General features: G+C 32.3%; 2 protein-coding genes across 2 annotated transcripts in view; one reads left to right on the top strand and one right to left on the bottom strand.

The window, feature by feature from the left end:
* The window catches only part of LOC115880582 (ras-related protein Rap-1), a 501,592-nt gene that overhangs the window by 217,910 nt on the left and 259,364 nt on the right, over window positions 1-24,318 (top strand). The window lies entirely within an intron of this gene.
* On the bottom strand, window positions 1,375-22,145 carry LOC115880579 (esterase FE4-like). Its single transcript, XM_030897840.1, has 9 exons — window positions 21,850-22,145; window positions 21,671-21,790; window positions 14,217-14,376; window positions 13,967-14,156; window positions 11,520-11,715; window positions 11,211-11,358; window positions 7,547-7,716; window positions 4,661-4,811; window positions 1,375-1,833 (listed from the first exon to the last, which is right to left on the bottom strand). Exons 1-9 carry the CDS (start codon window positions 22,033-22,035, stop codon window positions 1,523-1,525), a joined length of 1,632 nt encoding a protein of 543 aa, XP_030753700.1. The 5' UTR covers window positions 22,036-22,145; the 3' UTR covers window positions 1,375-1,522.

The following is a 24,318-nucleotide window of genomic DNA, read 5'->3' as shown; positions in this document are numbered from 1 at the left end:
ATGTTCATATACAGTTTGATAAAAAAATTATGAAAATCGGGTAAAACGATAGTATTGTAGTATCAACAAAAAATAGCACCTATATAGGCTTTCCTTATATAATATAAACTAGCGTGTACCAGCGACTTCGTTCGCGTCGTATTAATCATTTGTCATGGTGATGATAAAGCAAAGCAAGAATTTCCATTAACATACAAACTGGATAAAATTTTCTCACATTTATGTCAGCATGAGAAAAAACAATATGGCGATATTATTATATAACTTAGTAATATTTCAGCGGTAGTTTCATCTCGTTGGAATTTGACTTTCGAAAAATTCGTTTGCCAAAAATAAGCTTTTTACGTCAAGCAGTTTAAGCAGAATCGTGGTTAAGAAATTTCCCAATTTTTTGGAACACCCTGTATGACTTTTTAAAAAATTTCAAAATATGTAAAAAAACCAAATAAATTATGCTTGTCCAAGCGTTTTCCCGAAAGACTAACCGTTTTTTAAATATCAAATATTGTAATATTTGACGGGCGTTTTCACCCTCTTGGAAATTGAGATTCGAGAAACCCCTCCTTATCGAACCTCTACACCCCACAGTCAATCCGTTTGCCAAAAATCAGCTTTAAACGTCAAGCAGTTTAAGCAGAATCGTGATTACTCAATGGTCATATTTTATGAAACACCCTGTAGGTATAAATTTATAAAAAATCTTAAAATATGTAAAACAACAAAATAAAATATACGTGTTTAAGAGTTTTTCCGAAAAACTCACCGGTTTTTAAATAAAAAATATTTTAATATTTGAGGGATAGTTTCACCCCTTAGAATTCGAGTTTCGAAAATCCCTTCTTATCGAACCTCTACACCCTAAAGTCAATTTGCTTTCCAAAATCAGCTTTTTACGTCAAGCGCTTTAAGCAGGATCGTGATTAATCAATGACCAGATTTTTCGAAACACCCTGTATACATTTTTAAAAAATCTTAAAATATGTAAAAAAACAAAATAAAATATACGTGCTTAAGCGTTTTTTCGGAAACTTGACCGTTTTTTAAATAAAAAATATTGTAATATTTGAAAGGTGGTTTCACCCTCTTGGAACTGGAATTTCGAAAAATCCCTTCTTATCGAACCTCTACACCCTAGAATCAACCTCTATGCCAAAATTGAGCTTCTTATGTTGAGTGGTTTGAGCAGGATCGTGATTAATCAGTATGTCAGTCACTTAAGGATTTTATATATTAGTATACATATTGAAAATTCATAGAATACAAGTGCTACATATTTTAATATTTAAAAGTTTGAAGATCTGACATATCTATATAACCATATATTTTTTGGGGGGTCATCTGTTTAAGAATATTGTTATAGAATAAAACAGATCATCAATGTAAGTTATAATCTTTATTATTCATCTTATTACATAAGATCAATACAAGAAAATACAATTTTCGAAGTTGTTAAAGATTGAATTATTTCTAATTACGTATATTCAATATGAAATATTCAAACAAAATAAAACTTTTGTCTTTTTTAATGTAAATATTCAGAGGTTATGTTACTCTGTTGGAACAGCTCTTTCCAAAACTCAACCGTTTCACTTTCTGGATTGACTTCTACTGTCAAATTAGCATCAATATGTAAAGTATTCAGCTGTTCTGCACTAACAGCCGGCCAGGTAATACCAACATCTTCAAGTTCTGGTGTGGGATTGTCATATTTGGCAAAATTGGTCCAGAGTTTAACTAATCGTCTCAAACTAGTTTCTTCTACGCTGCCAGATTCGATAGTTGTGTTCAACAAGGTTTTAAACAAATATCCTAAGTCGTCACCGTGAGATGCTCCTGCAAAATAAACACATTTTGTTATAAAAGAAAAGAAACTACTAGGTCGGAAAATTATTCTCAAAATTTGTTGTTCAATATGTAGTTTTGAAAATGTTGTTAAAATGACATTATATGAAGTCAACCTACAAACTAACAATTATTATTATTACATATCTGATAAAAATTACTTAATGAACTAAAACCAAAAAGCTTCAAACTTTCTATTCTATACTTCTTCAGTCTTTCTATATACCTATTATTTATTTCTTTTTTTTATTCTATTATTGTTTCTCTATGTTTATTTCCTGACATTGTCATTCGTTTTGACACTTCAGTTTTGTTTTACTTACTCATTATTTGAGTTTTTGATTTAAATAAATAGTGTTGTGGTACTTTAAGCTTAAACATGTTTACTAGCAGACCTTGCAGTCGAACATTGTTCTTTTTGGAACCTGTTTTATTGCCAAGTATACAAGATAGCTTAACAGCCGTAAAAAACTCATCGCAACTTTATTAGAATATTTTGAACGGGAAAGCGGTTGTAATGGCCCTTTATGCCCCTTAAGTGCTGTTAAGAAGGTGAGTTTTGTTGATGTAAATAATAACTGTTTATATACCGGGTGCGTCTCAAAAGTGGCTCACCCCTATAACTTTTTTATTTTTTAAGATTTTAAAACGAGATTTGGTATATTAGAATATGATATAAATTAGGATTGATTTACGTATTCAATTATTTTTGGTCACTTCCTGTTTCACCGGAAACGGCTACAACTTTTGATTTTTAAATGGCACCCTCGGTATTTTTTTACTTCGATAAAAAATTAAATAATAATTAATAAAATCGCTTAATAAAAAATTGAATTTTAAAATTCAATCTAGAGTGCCATGGCTGTGTTAAAAACACTAATTCTTAGTCAACGAGCCGTAGGAAAAATAGATTTGATCTTTTAATGTTTTTAGTGTCTTGTCCTGGCCAGTTAGAAAATGGCCAAATCGTATTTTTAAACATATCTCAATTTTTTCAAATAGAACGAGGGTGGCGCATTAGCATAGTTGGAAAAAGCATTTTTTTACGAATAATTTGATACGATTTACGAATCTCTTGATATTTCGAGACAAATTTTCGTTACGAACCGCAAATTATAATTTCAAATAAACCATATGCGAAAATGTCAAAAGTTTACATATGATATGTCATTCTATTCAGAGCGTCATTTTCTGTCGAATAAAGTAAAAGAATACCGAGGGTCAAGGACTGTATATATTCTAAAGGACTGTTCGATCGCGTCAAATCGCCGCTGTCGTAGTCGCCGTGGAATGCTACGTCACGCGCTGACCAGCGTTCCACAGTGCGGCGGATGGTTATTCTAGCGAGACAAAATATCAAGAGCAATGTTTGGGACTTAAAATCTAAGAACGTAGCAAATGGTCTAATATATAGCAACTATTTGGTTAAATTTATTTATTTATTAACAACTTAATTTATTAATAAATAAATACAAGATAATAAAACTATGATATTATTCGTACATGACACACAAAAACCGTATTGTAAACTATTGCCAAATACATAAAATTATGATATCAAAAAACTCTTTAGCAGTTTTTTTTTAATTAATTTGTAATCTTGTGACACCCTCTATAATTTATTTTAAAAAAATATATTTTATTTTAAAAATAATAAATAAGATAGATATTTTAATTTTAATTTTAACACTCGGTAATTGTAAATTCATATATAGTAAGTATCTAAGACAATTTTTTAAACTCAGTGCCTTTTGATGGAGTTGTTTTGTTTTTATACTATCCGATTGAAATGAATCTTTTTGGGCATTCACCTGTTAAGCTTGAACTCCCTGTGACTGTGACTACCTGTGTTGGTAACTATTGGTAACTCAAAAGATCTACATCATTCAATATATCGATATTTGAAAAAAAAGTGAAAGTTTGATATCTGCAGAACAAAGGCACGAAGGATTTTTAATAAATAATATACGTACAGTAGAAAAGTACATACCTTTGGCAATCTTCGACATAATTTGGCTTTCTAATAAAATGTATAAGCACTTGTAAGTATTTTGTTTTCGTATTATCTCTGCCTTGCTGAGCAGAAAACGACCAAATTTGGTTGATAAAAATGTATCGAAATACAAAGAATATTCATGCATTTTTGTATCAATTGGAATGTCTACTATTTATTCTTATCAGTACTCATTTTTTGGCTTATTTCTAACCAAACACGTTTGTCCCGCTAAATTTATCTTCCAACGCACTGTGCGCTCGTCCGTCAAATGCAAAAATAACTGTCACTGTCTAAAATATTTAGCGCCAACTTCAACTCGGTCAGTAGATGACGTAAAAAAACTGATAGTGCAGGAACATAGGAATCGAACTATCCTTATCTCTATAGTATCCTTGACCGAGGGTGCCATTTAAAAATCAAAAGTTGTATTCATTTCCGGTGAAACAGGAAGTGACAGAAAACAATTGAATATGTCAATCAATGCTACTAACATACCAAATCTCGTTTTTATAACTGAAAAAATAAAAAAGTTATAGTGGTGAGCCACTTTTGAGACGCACCCGGTATTTATAATTCATTTATTTTTGTTTCCTAAAATATTTTAAATAAAAGAAAATATATAAAAGTGGACAACGCTGTGCTTGTCAAGATAATCACGAGACTAAAAGTGTATTTGGTATGAACTTTATATAACTAGAATCTAGTCGATTCTAAATAAAATTAATGAACTATACAGATATACAATATCCGAAAAAATGTTTACAGAAGTTTCTATAAAATTTAGATTTCTTTCTTTTAAATTAAAATTTCAAATATCCTTACCCCAAAATTCAGTGAGACCGTAATATATCTTCATAAAGTTCAGTTGGGTGTCCAGTGATAGTTTATAAAGATAGACGTTTGAAGCTGAGGTACGTGCGTGATTTTGGGCACTTCCAATAATTCCAGCCACAAAGTAAGCATCCGTCATGACCTATAAAAATATACTAAGTGACATTGAAAATAGAACACCCACTAAATATTATTTAATTTTAATAAATGTTTGTAAGCAAGTTTATTATTGTATGGATCAGAAATGATTATAATTTGAACGCCGTCAACACACTAGTTTTTGTGCTATACATGTTTTTGTTAAAATTCCAATCATCCAATATAGCCCGGCTTTTGCACAGTTTGTTACTTATTCTGCTACAGAGTAGTTTCAGGTGTTTTTGTGAGTTTATTATAATGCCCAGAATACGTAGACGTGCCAATTTTAGACAATTCAGAGATTTTGATAGGGGTCGGATTGTGGGTTTGCGGGAAGCAGGATTATCATTTCGAGAGATTGCTGATAGGGTCCATAGAAGTGTTTGCACTGTTTGCACTCAGAAATCAATATAATAATAAGTTATGAAAATAAACGTGTTTTTATAAATAAGTATTCGTCAAAAAAATTAAATAAAATTTATAAGGTGTTACTTTTTACCACACTGTCTAATACACACAAAATTCAGTTTTTCAGTTTTGGAGCAATTATTATTAATCAACGTAAATAGTCAATTAATGTAGTTTGAATACTGGGATCATATTAATTGGTCCTCTTTAACAAAAAATAATTAAATAGTTTTTTTATTTTATTTTTTAATGAAATAAGCGAACTACATCGACAATAAAAGTATCTGTACTCTTTGAAAATTTGTTACATCTTTAAAAATAATCTAAAATGTCAATATTCCATGGGTATAGTGATAAATGAGGTCTAAATTATAAGAAAAAGCATTTTCTACGAAAACTTGAAGAGATGGGTAAAAAATGGCATTATACAATTTGATAGACAATTAAATTCTGCATATAATTCAAGTTATTCCCGTTTAAAGCTAGTAATTATTTAATATAAATTTTTGGACACTCCGTAAAAGGTACTAGAATTTTTATTATTGCAACACAATATCTGATCAATAAATAATCTTCAGTAAATATTTAGTATTAAAAACTTTGATACCCTTGGAGAAATGAAGCCTTAACATTTTTACTGCAATTTCATAAAATTGAAAATATTTCAAAAACGGTAAGGTTTAAGTATGATAAACCTTAACCAAATTTGCCTTTATTTTAATCGAAAAATCTAAAAATAGAATAATATACAGGTTGTTCCATTTAAAAAATACAAGTAATAATATTTTTTACTTATTTGGGACACTCTGTATTTTGTAAAAATATTTTTAAATTGTAGCTCTAACAGCGTTTTCAGATGAAGCGGAGCGTCCGCGCGGACCGTCCGTCGTGTACCATGAGTTTATACGAACAATTTCACATGGGTGCGTATGCTCCGTCCGAGGGAGTTCGTCCGAGGGCTATCTTGAAAAAACACGACGGAGCGTACGCGCGGACGGTCCGCTTCATCTGAAAGCGCTGTAATAGTCCTTCAACGAACCCAAAACTTACAATTTGTAAAAATCTAATCGTTTAGCTACAATCCTCCGTGTCGTATGTGGTGAACAACCGTGTAGTGTAGATATTTAATTGATATCAATAAATGGAATTTTCCTGTATTGGAACCAAACCGCGGAAATAAGAGTTAACAAAAATGTATCAACAGACACCTTCAATGTGTGTCAAGGAGTCCGCCAGGGCTGTATACTGTCACCAATACTTTTTAATATATACGTCGAAAAGATATTTCAAATGGCCCTGGAAGAAGAAAGTGGAAGAATTAAGATTAACGGAGTTCCAATTAACAATATAAGATATGCAGATGATACGGCAATACTAGCACCAACTTTAGTGGATCTCCAGCAAATAATAAATAATATAGGGGACATGGGAAATCGTTTCGGTCTTAAAATCAACGCTGCCAAGACCAAACTTATGGTAATAGGACGCCAGCCTACAATCAACACCGCATTGACCGTGGATGGAAATATTATAGAACGAGTTCCACGATCTAAATATCTGGGTGCCATGATCAATGAACGATGGGACTGCGATGAGGAAGTTAAACTTAGAACGAATTATGCAAAGTCAACATTTTTTAAACTTAAAAACTTCCTATTAGCACGCAGTCTCCCGCTAACACTTAGACTACGGGTAGTAAAATGCTACATATGGCCTATCTTACTATACGGCGCAGAAACCTGGTCTTTCAAGGCTAGAACCCTGAACCGCATCGAGGCTTTCAAAATGTGGACTCTCCGGAGACTCTTACATGTGCCATGGACAGCACATGCCACCAACGAAGAAGTTTTAAAAACTGCAGGCTATGAACGAGAAATGCTTAATATAGTTAAAGAAAGGAAAGTCTCATACCTCGGCCATATCCTTAGAGGAGACAAATATTACATTCCTAAGCTGATTCTACAAGGAAAAATAGAGGGACGGCGAGGCCCAGGAAGAAAACAACATTCCTGGCTAAGAAACATACGGGATTGGTGTAACATCAGCGACGCAGCCACCATATTTCGAAGAGCCGAAAACGGCAGTCTACACATTGTATGAAGAGTACAGACAATCGCCAACGTGCGGCTAAGCACAAGACACAGGAAGAAGAAGAAGAATAAATGGAAGTAGATGACAAAAGAGGAGTGTAGAATAAAAACTCAATTTGGAATATGTTAACAATAAAAATCATTCGTGTGAAGGTAGTGTGAAAAAGTCTTGTAAGAATAAAACCAAAAATTTTAAATAAAAATATACCAAATTAAAAAGGTTTTTTATTGTTCTACTTACGTCAATAACGTTATCGTCATCGTTCGATCCCGATAAATATTTTTCCTGAATCTTGTCCAGGTAGTACTGTCTCTCGGTTTCATTGCCATAGAAATCGACATTGTGTGGTACAAAATATTCTGGCTTTGCTTCTATATTATATTGTTTTCTTTCGGCATTAAAGAGAATTCCTAGAAAATTAAAAAAAAATAATATCGATTTAATATACAGGGCTCAAGAGCCTCTCATATGACGCGGAGACTGCAAAGAGAAGTACAACTTGTATTGGAATAAAATGTAAGCATATGTAGGTCTATTACTACAGGGTGTCCCCAAAAAAAGTTATACATCAAATTTTTTTTTTGTACTGGAACACCCTATATATTAATTGATTTTCGGATTCTAGAAGAAAAATAAAGGCGAGTTTCATTAGAAAAGTATATGGCTAAAATGTAAGCTTTTTGACATATTTAACAATTTATAAAAATGAAGAACAAATTTAAAATTTTAATAAACGCTACCTAAATTATAATTTATCCAGTATAGCGTATTAAGTAGTTAAAATAACTATTGTACTTTAAATCAAATTAAAATTTGACCCGAAAAGTTATACAGGGTGAGACAAAATTAATATTCAACACTTGTCAGATTTAAAAGCGATTTACTCCTTTATTTTAAATAGAATATCCGGTATATTATTTCCAATATTCAATGGAAAATTCATATATCTTCAAAACACTATTAAGGTTGCCTACCCTTTAAACAACGATTTTCCTAGATATTTTTAAGTAGATCTTTATTATTTGACAAATCTAGGTGATAAATCTAATATATTTCGTACAACTTAACAAGTATAGCTAGAGATGTGAGAAATAAAAAATAACACGCGACCGGTGCTATCCCCAAGTATCTTTCTATATTTGTTCAACTGTACTATTAGATGCGAAAATTTTGACACTCTGCAATTTCGTGATTTTCAATATAGTAAAATCAGTTATTTACATTACTCATAATTCCAAAAACTGCTTTAGACCAAAACACATTCATATTATGAGAAGTTTAGTACAAGTCACCTTGACCAGATTTTTTATTGCTATATAACTCAAAAACTAAGGGAGATACAAAATAAGGTCAAAATCAAATCAAACCAAACCAAACCAAACCAAGAGACCGATTTTGTAAAGAATTAAATTTCCTACCACAAGTATTTGACATATTAATACAACTTTCTTATATCTCTAATAATTACAAAGTTATTGGTGAATGAAGTTTTTTAATGACGGACCGACTAAACCTTGTTTTTTTGATTTCTGGGGTCAAAACGTTGAGAAAAGATTATGATTATTGAATATGTATTATTATGAGATTGTGATTATGGCCATTGTCAAATTTCGCCAATGACAACAATTTGGCGCGCTTGACGAGCGTTGGAAAAGTTTGGCAAGGCCTTCGGGATGTTCCACAGGAGCCAGACTATATTTGCAGCTATAATTATAATATGAACTATCATCTGACAAATTTTTAAGACTGCGAAAATAAGGGCGATGTTCTCAATAATTTTTTATCCAATTTTTAACCTGCCAGACATATTACCCATTAGGGTGGATCGTAAATCTCAAAATTTTAAAATTTTTAAAACATCGACTTGGAATACCTACGAAAAGTTGCCTTTGGTAATGTTGATAAAAAAGTGTTACTACAACTTTTTAATAAAATCACAACTTCTGCCCTCTACCAGCCCTTAAAAAATGAAAAATGTTTTTTTTTGAAAAATCGATTTGGAATACCTATCAAAAGTTACCTTTAGTAATGTTGATAAAAAAGTTTATTTTCCCCCTACCGGCTGTTAAAAATTGAAAAAAAAAGATTTTTTTTTCTTAATAGTCGATCTGGAATACCTACCAAAAGTTACCTTTGGTTATAATAATAAAAAAGTAATATTACAACTTTTTGATAAAATCACTTCTGCCACAGTTTTAAGCAAAACTCATCGGAAACTTTGAAGGCCATTTATTTTGATGGAAGGAAAGATAAAATCTATGTAATTGAAAATATTGAAGGCAAGTCCCACAGAAGAACTGTACTTGAAGAACATATTTCTTTAGTTCAGGAGCCGGGTTCTATATGTTTGGGTCAAAGAGTTCCCAGTTCTGGATCGTCTCTAAGCATTTGTTAAAGTATTGTGAACTTCTTAGAAAGTAATGAATATGACCTAGAAGAACTAGTAGCAGTAGGATGTGACGGAACCGTGATGAATACAGAGAAAAATGGTGCCATTTCTCAATTAGAATTAAAACTACGACGCCCTTTAAAGATTGGTCTGCCAGCTTCACGCTAATGAGTTACCTTTTAGGCGACTTTTTCAAAAGCTTGACTGTAATACAAAGAAATGTCTATTTTCTCCATCCCGAAAATCTTCTGATATGTTTGCTGCATGACACTCGCCCCCATATAAGAGAGCTTGCACTTCGCCGCATTCTAAATGCAAAAACTCAAGACAATCGTTCACGCAATATCCGACCTTTTGTCATCCCACAAATTAATTTTGACGCAGATGACTATGTTGATTTAATTGACTGGCAAAAAAAATGAAATAACTTGTCCCCCATTGCTCCAAACTTTAGAAGTAGATGATTTGAAAAATATGATTTTTAGTTCTTCTGAAACAATTATGACATCGCTGCATTTCCATGTCACATGTCAATCAGCATGTCGCATGTCTCACTCAATCAGTAGAGAGATGCGTAAAACTTGTAACCGAAGCATCTATATCAGTTCTAGGCATACAAAAGAGAGACAGTTTTATAAAGACAAAAATAAATTCGCGCAAACTTATGCCACAATTTGAGAAAAAAAAGATTACAATCAGTAAGTGAGCAAAAATAAATGGATGAGGGAGGGTGGGATGGAATTCACCGAGCAGTTACCTCCCCGTGGTGAGTTCTGGGTTGTTTAACAATACTGAATACATAAAATATTGTTAAACAAACGAAAAACGGCTCTAAGGGCTCTGCTCGACACATTTTAACTCTTTGTTAAAGTGTGTAAATATTTGGGTATTTATAAAAAAATTGTTTGACCTTGGTACATAGGATACACTGAGTTATATAGAGAATTAGGAGGGGTTAAAATGTCATATTTCAATAAGATATATTATTTCTAATTACAAAAGTTACTTATTACCTTAAATTTTGGCTAAAAATCAAAACTTTATATTTTTGTATTTTTTACTTTATTTAAAGTCCGATAGAGGGCAGAAGATGAAAAAAAATTGAAAAGCTATAAATAGATATTAGTTTTCTAATACCAATTGGCAACTTTTGCGTAGTATTCCAAAACGATTTTCAAAACTTCGATTTTTCGATCCACCCTATTACAGGCTATTACCCATTCTCACAGATTAGCCAGGCTATTTTTTATCGCTGAAAAAATGAGCGCGATTGGTTGGGGTGGAAAATATTTTCCACCCCAACCCTACGTATATATGAAATTTACTTAAAATAAGGCACCGAATAATTCTATAGGTGATTGCTGACTGGAAAAATAACTACCGAAAATCTTCACTGCTTCCTGGACTATATGCTATAGTGAAACCCGCATTCTATATTAAAAGTAAAGTGTTTTTAGTGTATTATGGTTTAAACTAGTGATATTTTGTTATAAATGTATGTTTATTAATACTAACCTTCCCTGTTATTGTAGCCAATTATTAGAGGTACTTGATTATATTCTCCAGAAGTAATAATATCAATAGGGTTCCTAGATATAAAAGCAGTGGGTGATGGTGGTTCTATTGATAGTCCTATACTCTTTTTCGAACCTGAAGTTTCATTCTAAAAGAGAATATTTTGAAACACAACTTAATATTTTAACTATTACCTTTTTCCGATAATTAAGCAGTAGGTGCAAAATTCTATAAAAAATAATTTAATTTGTTTTTACACTATTTTTTTCCTTTTCTTTTAAAAATTTGCTAAATATATAAATATCTTACCAAAAGTAATAAAGATTGAACGACAAAGATAGCTTCGGCAGATAGTTGTTGAAATATTGAAAGAGCTTCACTTTCTGACGTTATTGTTGTTAGTGGGTTCAACAGTTGCGCTAAGGCTATGGGGTCATGGTCGGAATCGTCCGCCCAACTGTCCAATGCAGCTCCACTTTGTAAAATTGCTTTTTGGAAAAATTCTCTGTAAATAATATTTGCCTTAAAAGTAGATTTAGATTTTTTTTATTAAAAAAAGGTTTCTTTGAATGTGTTAGACAATGATTCAGTATTCAAACTAAGAGAATTTCGGACTTCTATTGTCTTTTCATTTTTTTTATTAACACAACGTTTCGGTCAGAAAAATCATTGACCGTTATCAAGTGTAAAGCAATATATTATAATATTATATAATTCCTAAAACTACTGAGCTTTTACCACAGCTTAAGTAAAAACCAGCTCGGACAGTGTAGCGTGCCGCTTTGATCTTTTTACGCTCGGATTTGCGATTCGAAAGATGGGGAACTCTAGAGCGGCGAGCTCTCTCGCCAAAACCAATAGCCGCGTAAGCGCCAGTCAGCCCAGAGATGTATTCAAAAAAATTTTACACGTGACGTAAAAAGTTATTCGACTGGTGCTAGAACATAATTTAGATACACGTTTTTTAAATTGTTGACTTTAAATAAATATGCATTCTCAAAGAAAAACATTTAAAAAACAAATTAATTAATTTATTTCTAGAAATAACAGCAAAATGAAATAGGTACATTGATTACTTATAGTTATTTACGAATGTTTCTAAATTAGAAGCTTTCGTTTTTGTTTGCTACATTTAAGTTCTTATTAATATTCTATATATAAAAAATTGTAACTTTTGCGTATAATTTTAACAACAAAAAATACATTACAGGAAAATTTTGATTGATGGTTGAATTTAATTGTGTGAATATACTTTTGAATTGAACATTAATTTTGAATTGAATTGAAAATTAAACAGACTATATTTTGAATTATTTCCATAATTATTTGTGCAACCAGCAGCCGCACATCCCGGAAAACTTTTTCCCATTCCATCAATAAAAATAAAAGCACAAATACCTATGGTTAAATATAAGAAAAAAAATCGAATTAAAATCTTCCGTAATACGGCCCTACGCGCCACCGGTGGAGGCTATGCATCGACTGAATGAGGCTGACTGTCGGTCGCTTAATTCAGTTAGCGCATCGTCGGAGTAGGGCGTTTTAAATTCGAGCGTGGGAAAAATTGGCGAGTGTCAAAGCTATGTTATTCTGTAAGCTGTGCTTTTACACTACAGCCAGGCATTCGATATGTTGACGATACTTTCATAATTTGGGACGGAACCGATAGACATTGGGATTCCTTCCTCAATCATCTCAACTCACAAAATGATACCATCAAATTTATGATTGAGAAAGAGCAAAACCTCTGTTGATCGTTTCTGGATGCCTTTGTGAGCAGAAATGGAGCATCTATTGAGACTTGTATTGACCTGTATATTGACTGCATGACTGTATATAGAAAACCCGCACATACGGGACAATATTTAAGTTTTCAGTCAAACCATTCTGAAGTAACTAAGAAAAGAATTGTTAAAACTTTAAAAAGTAGCAAAATAATGTGAAAATCGCAAAATCATTGTATTTTTACTCATAAACAAGAAATGCCATAAAACACATGAAAATGGGATGCCCTGTACAGATGTAATGCACAGTAGTGAACCACAGTAGTCTACCGGCAGCCAGACGCACTTTGGTCAGGAGAGCATAGCAAAAGATATATCAAAGAACCAGCGCTCTTAAAATTCTCGTTTTCCCGACGTTGCTAGCTCTTGTACTATTATATTTTTATTGAGGTTAGATTAAATTTGTCAAAAAAGTGTCAAAACGTCCGTTAAACGATCATTCTCCGTTGACGGGCTGGAGTAAAAAATTTACGGATGAAAAGTGGCGCGAAAACGCTATGATGTTATAAAAAACGCTGGTAACGGACGCATGAAAATCAAGCTTTAGCGATCATAAAAATATGTACAAATAAACGAAACAATAAAGACAGATATTGCTGACCATGTTTGGTCTAAACAGCACAAGATAAAGTGGTTAGAAGCTCGGGTTGTCCACAGAGAACCTCATTGGAAAAAGCGTAAATTTAAAGAAGCTGTTTTTAACAATAACAACATTTTTAGCAATCTTAGTACGGAAATATCTACGATATGGCAACCTCTGATAAAACCCATCAATGCACGCATTCTCTGGACAACCTCATAGTTGGCTACACCCAACTTCTTCATGGATGCAGTATAAAAGATTAGTCGTTTTAGGAATTAGATTAGTTTAGACTTGATAACGGTCAGTGATCCTTCTGACGTTGTGTTAATGAAAAACTAAATAAAGACAATGGAAGTTCAAAATTTTAGTTTCAAAAAAAAATGTCTTACATTGATAAAGGCGATAGCACATGATAATGTACCGATGCTGAACCAGCACTCTCGCCAAATATTGTGACATTATTAGGATCTCCATTAAAATACACAATATTATTCTGAACCCATTCCAACGCCTTGACTTGGTCCTTAAATCCCATATTTCCAGGAACACCCAAACTCTCATTTTTGAATCTAATAAAGCCTGAAAAGTATAAATAATAATAATTAACATTTAAAAATCATTATAAATAAAAACATGTACCGAGAAGTCCTAATCTGTAATTGATGGAAACAACTATCACGTCTTCGGTTAACAGGAATTCTGGACCGTATATTGTGGGAGAACCGGAACCTGATGTAAAGGAGCCTCCGTGGATCCATACCATCACTGCCTTGAGGTCAGTCGAATTTTCTGTTGGTAACTGTTAAAAATATCTGGTTATTTTTCAAAACGCAGTATTTCACATGCTTAAAATAGATCTAAAATAACATTTCCGTAATGTAATTTCCGTTTCAAGTAATGATTTCAGATCGAATTTTTACATAATAAATGAACATTTTTCAAGTAACATTTTTTTTACTGTTTTGTAACGCAGTTTCTTCATATTAGTTTCAAGATGTAGTTCTTGTTATAATACACCCCCCACACTATGCGGAAAACAGTCCGAAGGTCGTGTTTCCACGTCTAAAGCAGGGCGCCCATTGAATCGGATCGGATCGGATCGGATCGGCATCGTTCAGTCCGGAAACGTCCAACACCCGCTCACCAAATCAGTATGCTTCAGTTTATCAGTCGAAATATAATTTTTGTGGCGTGTTGTTTATTTTAGTTCGGATTAGAATTTTATAAACAATACTTAATAATTTATATAATATGAGCTCTTCATCTTCCGACCAAGATGATATGATCGCGTTGGCATGCCTTGAGATAGAGAAACTAAATAGGAAAATTAAATTAACTAGCTTGATCATAGAGGTGTGGATATTCTCTAACAGTATCAATTAACAGTTCTTCATCCATTGTCAACAATAAATAGCACACAAAATAATCAACTACAAGGTAGTACACACTGTTTACATCAAACAGAACGAGAAAACTGATCGGACCTTCGGAATTTTTTGCCCTCTCTACCAAAAATGGTACTGATTTCGAAGCCTAACCTAACTTATCCTAACAGATGGACTGAAGCAGTGCGCGGATGTCAATCTATTTCCAAGTATTTCAAATCATTCCGACAGGACTGTTCCGTGCCGATCCGACCCGATTCAATGGGCGCCGTGCTTAACTGTGTCTCGTCTCGGCTTATCTCCGGTCGTCTCGGCTTGTTCCCGTTTGTCTTGGCATATTTTCTTTTCTTAAAAACGCCTCAAAACTACTCGTGAAATAGCCGAGAAGGGTGTGGGGGATTTTTTTGGCGACGTTCTTTGTGTTGTCTCGAGCTACTCCCCACGACGCGTGACGTGTCGGTTCCTATACTCGAGACAAAGGACTTTTTTTCATAAATCTCAGTAAAATAAGTAAACCTAGACGTTTTTAAGATATTTGTTATTAGTATGATATTTCTTTAATTACATCTCCGTTTTATGTTGATATATATTCCAGAAGATTAATATTTGAACTTGAACACACGTTAAAAATAATATGTATAGTCGGTATTTAAAAAACAAAATTTTTCACTGAATGTGCAGGAATATAATCAGTGGCGGACTAGGGGGGGGGGGGCGGAAGGGGCGGTCCGCCCTGGGCCCCGTCTTTTGTGGGCCTCCGAATCTTAATAAGTAATTTTTAACAATTTTTTTTTAACATTTTACAACTGGCAAACAAGGCCAATATGTGCAGTAGTTATACAGCAGTTTGTAGGTGGAGTATGCAAACCATACGTATACGCCAACTATAAACAGTATAAATGGAAGCAGATATTTACTTAATTATCAATGATCAGGCCCCAGTAATTGTCAATGGCATTTTCTATTTAGGAAATTAAATCAAGGGGTAATTTTCTTTGTTTAAAATATCTAATAATTATTATTTTTTATATATTTTGAGACTGAATTTATTTATTTTATCTTTTAAGTTATTTTTCAATGGTTTCATTATTTATTTTTACTGAATAAACATTTTAAATTACAAACAATGCACAGTATAACTTGTATTCTAGCTTCATGACTGATGATGAGCAGTGAAGTCTTTAGTATAACGGGGGCCACGGGCCTGAGACAGCGAAGGGGCCCCTCGGAATTTGGAGGACTTACAAAATCGCGATATTTTGTCGCGATATTTCCCTGGAAACATTTTTAAGAAAAAAATATTTAAAATTTTTGGACGAAAAAACTACCTATCAAAAAAATGTGTACAGCCTAAAAGTCAAATTTAGTGATTATCACAGCTCCTGTGACATAAAGAAAAGACATGTAGCTATCTATTTCAAAAATTAAATTGTTCAAATGTCATATAATAATGGCGGTAGCTGTCATGGAATTGAGCGATTAAAAAATTATCATAAATAATTTTTTTTCAAATGGAAACCCACTTTTTTTATTTCACCAGTGAAAATGTGTTCCAATTCGTTACGTTTTAACTAGACATATTCCTATACCTAAAATAAATCGTTATTAAGTTATTTAAGATTTAGTTTCAAAACATATATTCTTCTTGATTTTATCTAGCTTCCTTTGACATTAAGTGTCAAACTGTCAGACAATTTATTTCCATCTGTCAGAAAATGAATTATTTGAATTTCCTATATTATAACTACTGCCTGCCTTAAGCCGGAGTCTCATGCATCCGAAATCCGATGACACGACGATCCGACGGTGCTCCTATTGGTCGAAATATTTTGACACCAATTTTTATCCGATATTTTTAACAAATCGTCCGACGTCGTATAAAGTTAAATTTTGTTTAACTTTTGTACGATATCGTGTGTTTTTTAACCTCACTTTTTTTGAAAATATTGGTTTTTAAAAACAAGTTTAATGGGAAGGGGGCAATTTCGGGATATTTGGCGAGGAAGTTATTTTTATAAGTGTTTCTCCAATAATACATGTAATAATGTTGATACTGTTGATAGGAAATGACAGGTCTAAATGTCAAAACTGTCAAATTTCGGAACGAACTTTCGGATGTATGTGACAGGCTTTTTTATTTCACAGGATAACTTCAAATTTCGGATGTCGTACCATCGGATTTCGGGTGCATGAGACTCCGGCTTTAAAAGTTTAAAAAGTGTATTTATATAAATATATCTCGTATTTTCTTTCTTTGGTGACATCTGTTAGTTGATATTTTAATAATATACCGTACGATCGAAAAAAAAACAGCGCAAAGTTAGTTTGGAAATGATGATCGATAATATACTGTCATAAGCTAATCAAGAAAAATATACGCTTTAAAGCTAAATCTTAAATAATAGGACAGTGCAAATAATTTTGAATTTGCAAAAATTTTTAGAAAGCTGCGACCATTGAAAATAGTTAGCATTGGTAACCCTTATTAACATACTAAATGTCCCCATTTGTCCGGTGTGTGCGTCATCAAAAAAAATCGGCCGCCATCTTGAATTTTGGTACTTTTTGCGAAAAAAAGTTAATAACTCGAAAACCGTGCGTTATAGCAAAAAACTCCAAGAGATAAAAATTAAAGAGAATAAAAAACTCTATCAGAGCCAATAAAAAATAGTTTATTACCCTAACGCAGTGACGTACAAAAATTTTTTGAAAATCGAGCAATTTTTAAAAGGAATCACCGAAATGCAAATTACTAAATTTTTAAGCTAATTAACAAATAACATGGATATTTAGCATTAATTCAACTAAAATACAATCCTTATGACATTTTCAAAAAATATTTATTGGTGGTTTAATAATATTTCAAAATTAACTAAAATTGTAAAAGCTATTCTTTACTAAATACATTTGTACTAATAATGTACGAAAGCAACCTCCACCTTGTCCCGGTCGGGGCTATTTGCACTTAAACCAAGGTCTCCTTGTTACCATTTTGTAAACAACTTGTTTTTAAAAATACATACAGAGACAGTTTGAAAAATTAGGCTACAGGTTGAAAGAAAGAAATAAAATGTAAAGTACTTGCGAATGTCTTTTTGACATAAATATCATCTACGATCTTAACACTTTTTCATTATGGTAAATACATTATAAACATACCCCCACAAATCGAATACCAATAATTCAAATTATGACCATTTTAATAAAAATGTGTTACCAACTTGTAACCTAACTTTTCAAACTGTCATCTCTAGAAAAAAAATGAAGTTTACAATTTTATTCGATTTGTTCTGCATCGACCGAGATTTGTTTGTTGTCGCAGGAAATACCATTACAGTTACCACACAAGCTTGAACAGGGCATACTGGATTTTAAACATGTACATAGTTTATTACAGCCAGATTTGCAATTATAGTAAATCATTTTCAATACCATTAATTCTGGTGCCACTGCGTTTGACGTTGTTTTTGGAACTAAGGTATCCGTTTTTTTAGTCCATCCCCATTCTGTTGCCTCTTTTCCGTTATTTAGCCAATACTGCATTTGTAAATCATATATAATAATAATTTTCAGCTGCGTTAGTTGTTGGAGGTAAGGTAGCTGAATCAAAATTTTTACTAAGTATCTGACGAGATGTAAGGGTTTTATATTTATAATACCTCAACTAATCTAAATATTTTGCTAGCCTATGTCGACCATATAATAAAAATAAGAATGTATTTCCAGCTTCGACTAGCTCAGATTTTTGTGCTGCAGGATCTAAAAAAATGGATGTAATTTGTCGCAGATGAGGATCTTTTTGCAACGTTTTGAGAGTCGCCAGTTTACCTTTTTTAAACAAGCACGAGGTTGTATCACATCCTCATATAGCATGTGCAAATAAGAGTGAATGCTTCATGTCACCAATCTTGTTCTGCATATTATCGATGTCAGTTACTCTGTAAGGTTTGGACGATTTTCCAGGCCGAAGCATAAAAATAGAATTTTTTGTCCGATAATGCAGTAATAAAACTAATAAATCAGTATCTGTAGCCTAATTTTTCAAACTGTCACTGTATTTTTAAAAACAAGTTGTTTACAAAATGGTAACAGAAATACCTTGGTTTAAGTGCAAATCGCCCCGATCGGGACAAGGTGGAGGCATCTTTCGCACATTATTAGAACACATGTATTTAGTAAAGGATACACTTTTACAATTTTTGTTAATTTTGAAATATTATTAAACCACCAATAAATATTTCTTGGAAATGTCACAAGGATTGTATTTTAGTTGAATTGATGCTAAATATCCATGTTATTTGTTAGTAAGCTTAAAAAATTAGTAATTTGCATTTCGGTGATTCCTTTTAAAAATTGCTCGATTTTCAAAAAATTTTGTACGTCACTGCGTTAGGATAATAAACTACTTTTTATTGATTCTGATAGAGCTTTTTATTCTCTTTAATTTTTACCTCTTGAAGTTTTTCGCTATAACGCACCGTTTTCGAGTTATTTACATTTTTTCCCAAAAAGTACAAAAATTCAAGATGGCGGCCGATTTTTTTTGATGACGCACACACCGGACAAATGGGGACTTTTAGTATGTTAATAAGGGATACTAATGCTAACTATTTTCAATAGTCGCAGCTTTCAAAAAATTTTTCCAATTTCAACATGGTAAATGTCATAACTGCACTGGGGTATAACTTAAAAACGATTTATTTTAGGTATAGGAACATGTATAGTCAAAAAGTAACAAATTTTAAAAACGAAAGTAACGAAAGCCTTTTCAGGAGTGAAATAAAAAAGTGGATTTCCATTTGAAAAAAAAATGATTTATGATAATTGTTTAATCGCTCAATTCCATGACAGCTGCGGTCATTATTATATGACATTCGGACTATTTAATTTTTGACATAGATAGTCGCATGTCTTCTCTTTATGGTACAGTAGCTGTGGCAATCACTAAATTTGACGTTTAGGCTATATACATATTTTTGACAGGCAGTTTTTTCCTCCAAAAATTATAAATATTTTTTTTTTCAAAAAAGGTTAACGTTAGGTATAGAGTGTTTAATATCAAAATTCATAAAATTTTACAGAGAATTTAAGTATGTAATAAAAATGAGGTCACCCATTTAAAATAAGAAAGTTGCTGTCAGCTTTCTGTACTTTCGAAAGTGCCGCCAAATTGAAAATATTTTTAATCGATAGATCTCATTGAAACAATGATGCACAAAATCTCATATCTAGATATTGTAGTTCTTTAGAAACTTCTAACGCAGGCTCAGCCTGGGACACCCTGTATAAATACTTGAATTTTGTCAACCATTATACATACATCATTCAATTTTTACAAAATGTGCATTAGAAGTATATCATTATCTAACCAGACCGGGGGCCACATTTAGCTTCGCCGCCCCGAGCCCCCGACAGGCTTAGTCTGCCACTGAATATAATTACAATATTTTTATTATTTAATTTTATTATAATGAATTAGTATATAAAATTGTATATGTTATGTTTATTTACGCGGCCTTAATTGATTAATATAACAGTTGTATTGCTTGATGGCCAATATTAGTAACATAATCAATCATTATATCAACACTGATTGGGAAAATTATTGATTGACCCGATGTCAACAAAAGTATGATCCACGGAATTTTTTTTATAGCAATGTTCTCTTATTGTTTTTAAGAAAAAACTGTAAACAATATTTTTGGATTATAAGTCGATAAAAGGCGGACCGCGAGAACAGTTAAATTTGAAGTTTTGGAAATATATTTTTTTTACTATATTGCAATTTAAAATATTAGACAGTGTTTAAAATTAAATATTCTTGTGTAACCTTAAAGGAATAACTAACTTAATCTACCATCGGTAACTGTTTTCTAAATACACTCTTTTTAATTTTTCATATCAGTTTAATATAGTGGTATTACATTGTACTCCATTACAAACTAACGATATTTATTCAAACTCCATGTTTACTTTTTTTTCTGAAACAGTCACAAAGTTTGACCTTGATTGCTTCGCGAAGTAGTACGAAGAATATAGACACGTGTAATAAAAGTGTTGTCGAAACTGATCGAAACGTTTCTCGAAACATTTCCTGTGACAATTCCAAAACAAATCACCAATCACGGCTTGTTTCGATCTGTTTCGGGGTTTGCGGCCGAGACAAATCGAGATTCTCCACAATATATGGAAAGCATTCAGTATATTTTTAAAATCATTTCGAAAAATACTTCGCGAAATGTTTTACGAAATATCTCCAGAAATATTTCGCAAAACATTTCCCGCAAAGTGTAGAAGGTGTTTAAGAGTTATTGTAAAGTAAGCAAAATTTTAAAGCGTTCTGTAAGTAGATATATTTAGACAATTTAAATATTTTTTTCTTCTGAGCACGAGATGAAATATACATATTTGTTTTATGATTACGTGTAGAAAGCCATTGACAAGCTGGTTTCTGTTTAGATTATACCATTGATTGGAAGAATTAGGAAGATACGCAACCTAAAGTGATTTGAAAAATATTGCCATGTTCTCAATTTATACAAAAAGGACAAATAACAAAAAGTTCAAAACAAATTAGAATTTAATCAAAAACTCATTTGAATCAAAAATCGAGATTTGAAAAATATCTCATATGAAATACGCACTTATTATTATGAAAACACTTACACAAAACACATGTTAGAAATAAATAAATAAAAATAATCTTACATTTCTGGTATAAACATTGAGATACAAACAATCTTCTGAACCTCCGCTTTTTTGAACGCAAGAACTTCCTTCCACAGTTGCATTTCTTACCCCTTCCCAAGATTCTGCATTCACAGGTTCCTTAAAATTGATCATATCTGTATCATTAATTCCAATTGGTTTAAATAATTTGATCTTACCTTAAATCTCAGATCTCCCACTGGAGGCTTGGCGTACGGAATCCCTAAAAATTTATAAAATTGGTTTCCGTCGATATCTTGTCCTTCACCACCCTCCAAGCTTCCTTGAGGAATGGTCACTGTAGGTCCTCCAAGTGTCCATCTCGTTAGAACGAAGATGATACTAATCAAGAGAAATTTAGACATGGTTAAAACTTCTCTATTGAGCTACCTGCGACCATATAACCCTAACATTTGATTTTACATTTTTTATAACTTTATACTGAAATTATATTATCTAATCATTTTAATCTGTCATTTCTTTTTGCGGAACTACAAGTACTTGCTAATTGAAATCAATTAAAATACTTGAGACGTATAACGAAGATATTTTTCTAATTGATAAAAATAACATGTTAGATGGTTTTCAGAGAGGTTAAATTTTTGCTGGGGTAAAATATCACATAGGATGACACATCATTTTTAAAATTAATAGATAGTTTGTCAATACTTGATATAAATTTTTGAAGAACTAGCTACTTGATATGTATTTTTTCGAGGCAGGGTAGTGAAGTGAGAATAAAATAACTTATATTTTATATTTGGAAATACCCATTGTTTTAAATTATGACTCTGTAATCAGCTCGATTAGTTCATAAAAAAATATTTTATTTTTCACTCACATTCTACTGGTATTAGTATGCAGGGTGTTCCAGAAATAAGTGCAAGTATTTTAACTCGTAGTATAGTTCAACCCCAGAAACACGCCTATGAGGTTCTTTTCGCAAAAAAAAAATTGAAAATTCGACATTTTTTGAAAAATTTTTTAGAATATATTTTTTTGAATTATATATTAATCGGTTCAAAATGATGTCTTACGTCTTCCGATGCCACCTGTCCATGCCTGTCTGTCTCTCCATGCACCGTCTCCGAGAGATCTTTTCTCCATAAACGCGTCAATCCCTTCCTGCCAACTTCTTCTCGGTCTACCCGGTTTTCTTTTTCCTGCAGGTTTCCAGTTTATAATTTGCTTTGGGATTCTTATTACTGTCATTCTTTGGACACCCGTACCATATGAGTCATCTCTCTTATGCATTCATTAATTATTCGTTCGAGTCTTGATTTGCCTGCTGATCTCCAAAAATCCATCTCTGTAGCTTCCAGCATTCGTTTTCTTGTTTCCTTAATTGGCCACACTTCACAGCTGTACGTGGTTATACTCTTGATGATGGTATTATATGTTAGTGTTTTGTTCCTGTTGTTTATGCTTCTGTCCCACAGTATCCCATTTAATACCGTGATAGCATTCCGTCCAAGTTGGTTTCGTTCTTTAATTACTGTATCCAACAGTCCATCATTATTTTAGTTTTTAGTTAAAAAACATAATTTCTTGATAATATGGCAACAAAGGTATTAGATTAAATTTACAAGAAAAAAAATCCAAAAAAGATACAGTGGTTCTCAAAATTTGAGCAAAAAATATATTTTTTTGGAAATTTTTAAAGTAAAATAACTCCGTCATTTTGGACTTATTTGAAAAACGATAAAGAGAAAATATGTTTCTTTTATCGAGATCTACCACCCCTTAAAAGACTTGCATTTATTTCTGGGACACCCTGTATAATACTAAGCTTCATCGATTTGCTTGAATTACGTCATCTAGTATTATAATATCACAGCTTATTTAGTAGCCAGCTAGTCACCTTGGCTATTTTTTGTACCCGCGCTTCACCTGGTACTGGTTCTGGGATTGTACACATGCAGGCAGAGCATCACTATCGATAGTTTTTATAAATTGAGCCACAATGGAGCTCAAAATTCGACTTCTTAATTGAGGTCTAATGTACTCTGTATTATTCAATTAATTCTGCACTTTTTTGTTCCAGACCATTTTTTTATTATCCAAAAATAAAGTAATGGAAGAAGATTAAATATATTTTCATTCCAATCTCTCCTTTAGATGGACCGATATTAATCAACTGGGCCTCGAAAAAAAAATATTTTTTACAATTCTCCTGAAGCTATAAACCGCAACCACTAGTATAGTCACTGGAAGCAGAGCTGCAACAAGTCAATTTTAAGAAGACTTAAGTCTTAAGTATACAGGGTGTTGCATCGTCGAGCGGGACATAGGAAATCCCATGTAAATTTTAATGGGGTCAATTATTGGCTTCCCTAATTATTTTAGAGAATAATTCTATTTAGGTTTATTGAAGAGCACTAAAATCCACATTCAAAAGAATAACTTTAGATATTTTTGATTAGCTCGTTTACGAGTTATCGCCGATTTCTTTTTAAATATTTCTCCTTTCTTATGGCCCTGTATTTACTTATAAGCACCAGTCAAGGTAAAAGATAACTGTCAAATGAAGTTGTCATTTCAGAAATTTACCTATTTAGTGCTTTATTATTTTTAAAAACTCATTCCTACATCGGAAATATTAGCCATGAATTACACTACCGAAGAAAAAGTATTGATGATTAAATGGT

This window comes from Sitophilus oryzae, unplaced genomic scaffold (assembly GCF_002938485.1).
Source record: "Sitophilus oryzae breed Bouriz unplaced genomic scaffold, Soryzae_2.0 scaffold_1639_pilon_pilon, whole genome shotgun sequence".
Taxonomy (NCBI): domain Eukaryota; kingdom Metazoa; phylum Arthropoda; class Insecta; order Coleoptera; family Curculionidae; genus Sitophilus; species Sitophilus oryzae.
The sequence above is the reverse complement of the archived record's forward strand: the minus strand, read 5'-3'. Positions and strand labels throughout refer to the sequence as shown.

Excerpts from the sequence above, each read along its gene's own strand:
- LOC115880579 (XM_030897840.1), bottom strand. The coding sequence starts at position 22,035 with ATGTCTAAATTTCTCTTGATTAGTATCATCTTCGTTCTAACGAGATGG. Across the intron at positions 21,791-21,849 it reads TGGGAGATCTGAGATTTAAG|GAACCTGTGAATGCAGAATC; the intron begins GTAAGATCAAAT and ends ATCAATTTTAAG. Across the intron at positions 11,716-13,966 it reads GTGCTATCGCCTTTATCAAT|AGAATTTTTCCAAAAAGCAA; the intron begins GTAAGACATTTT and ends TATTATTTACAG.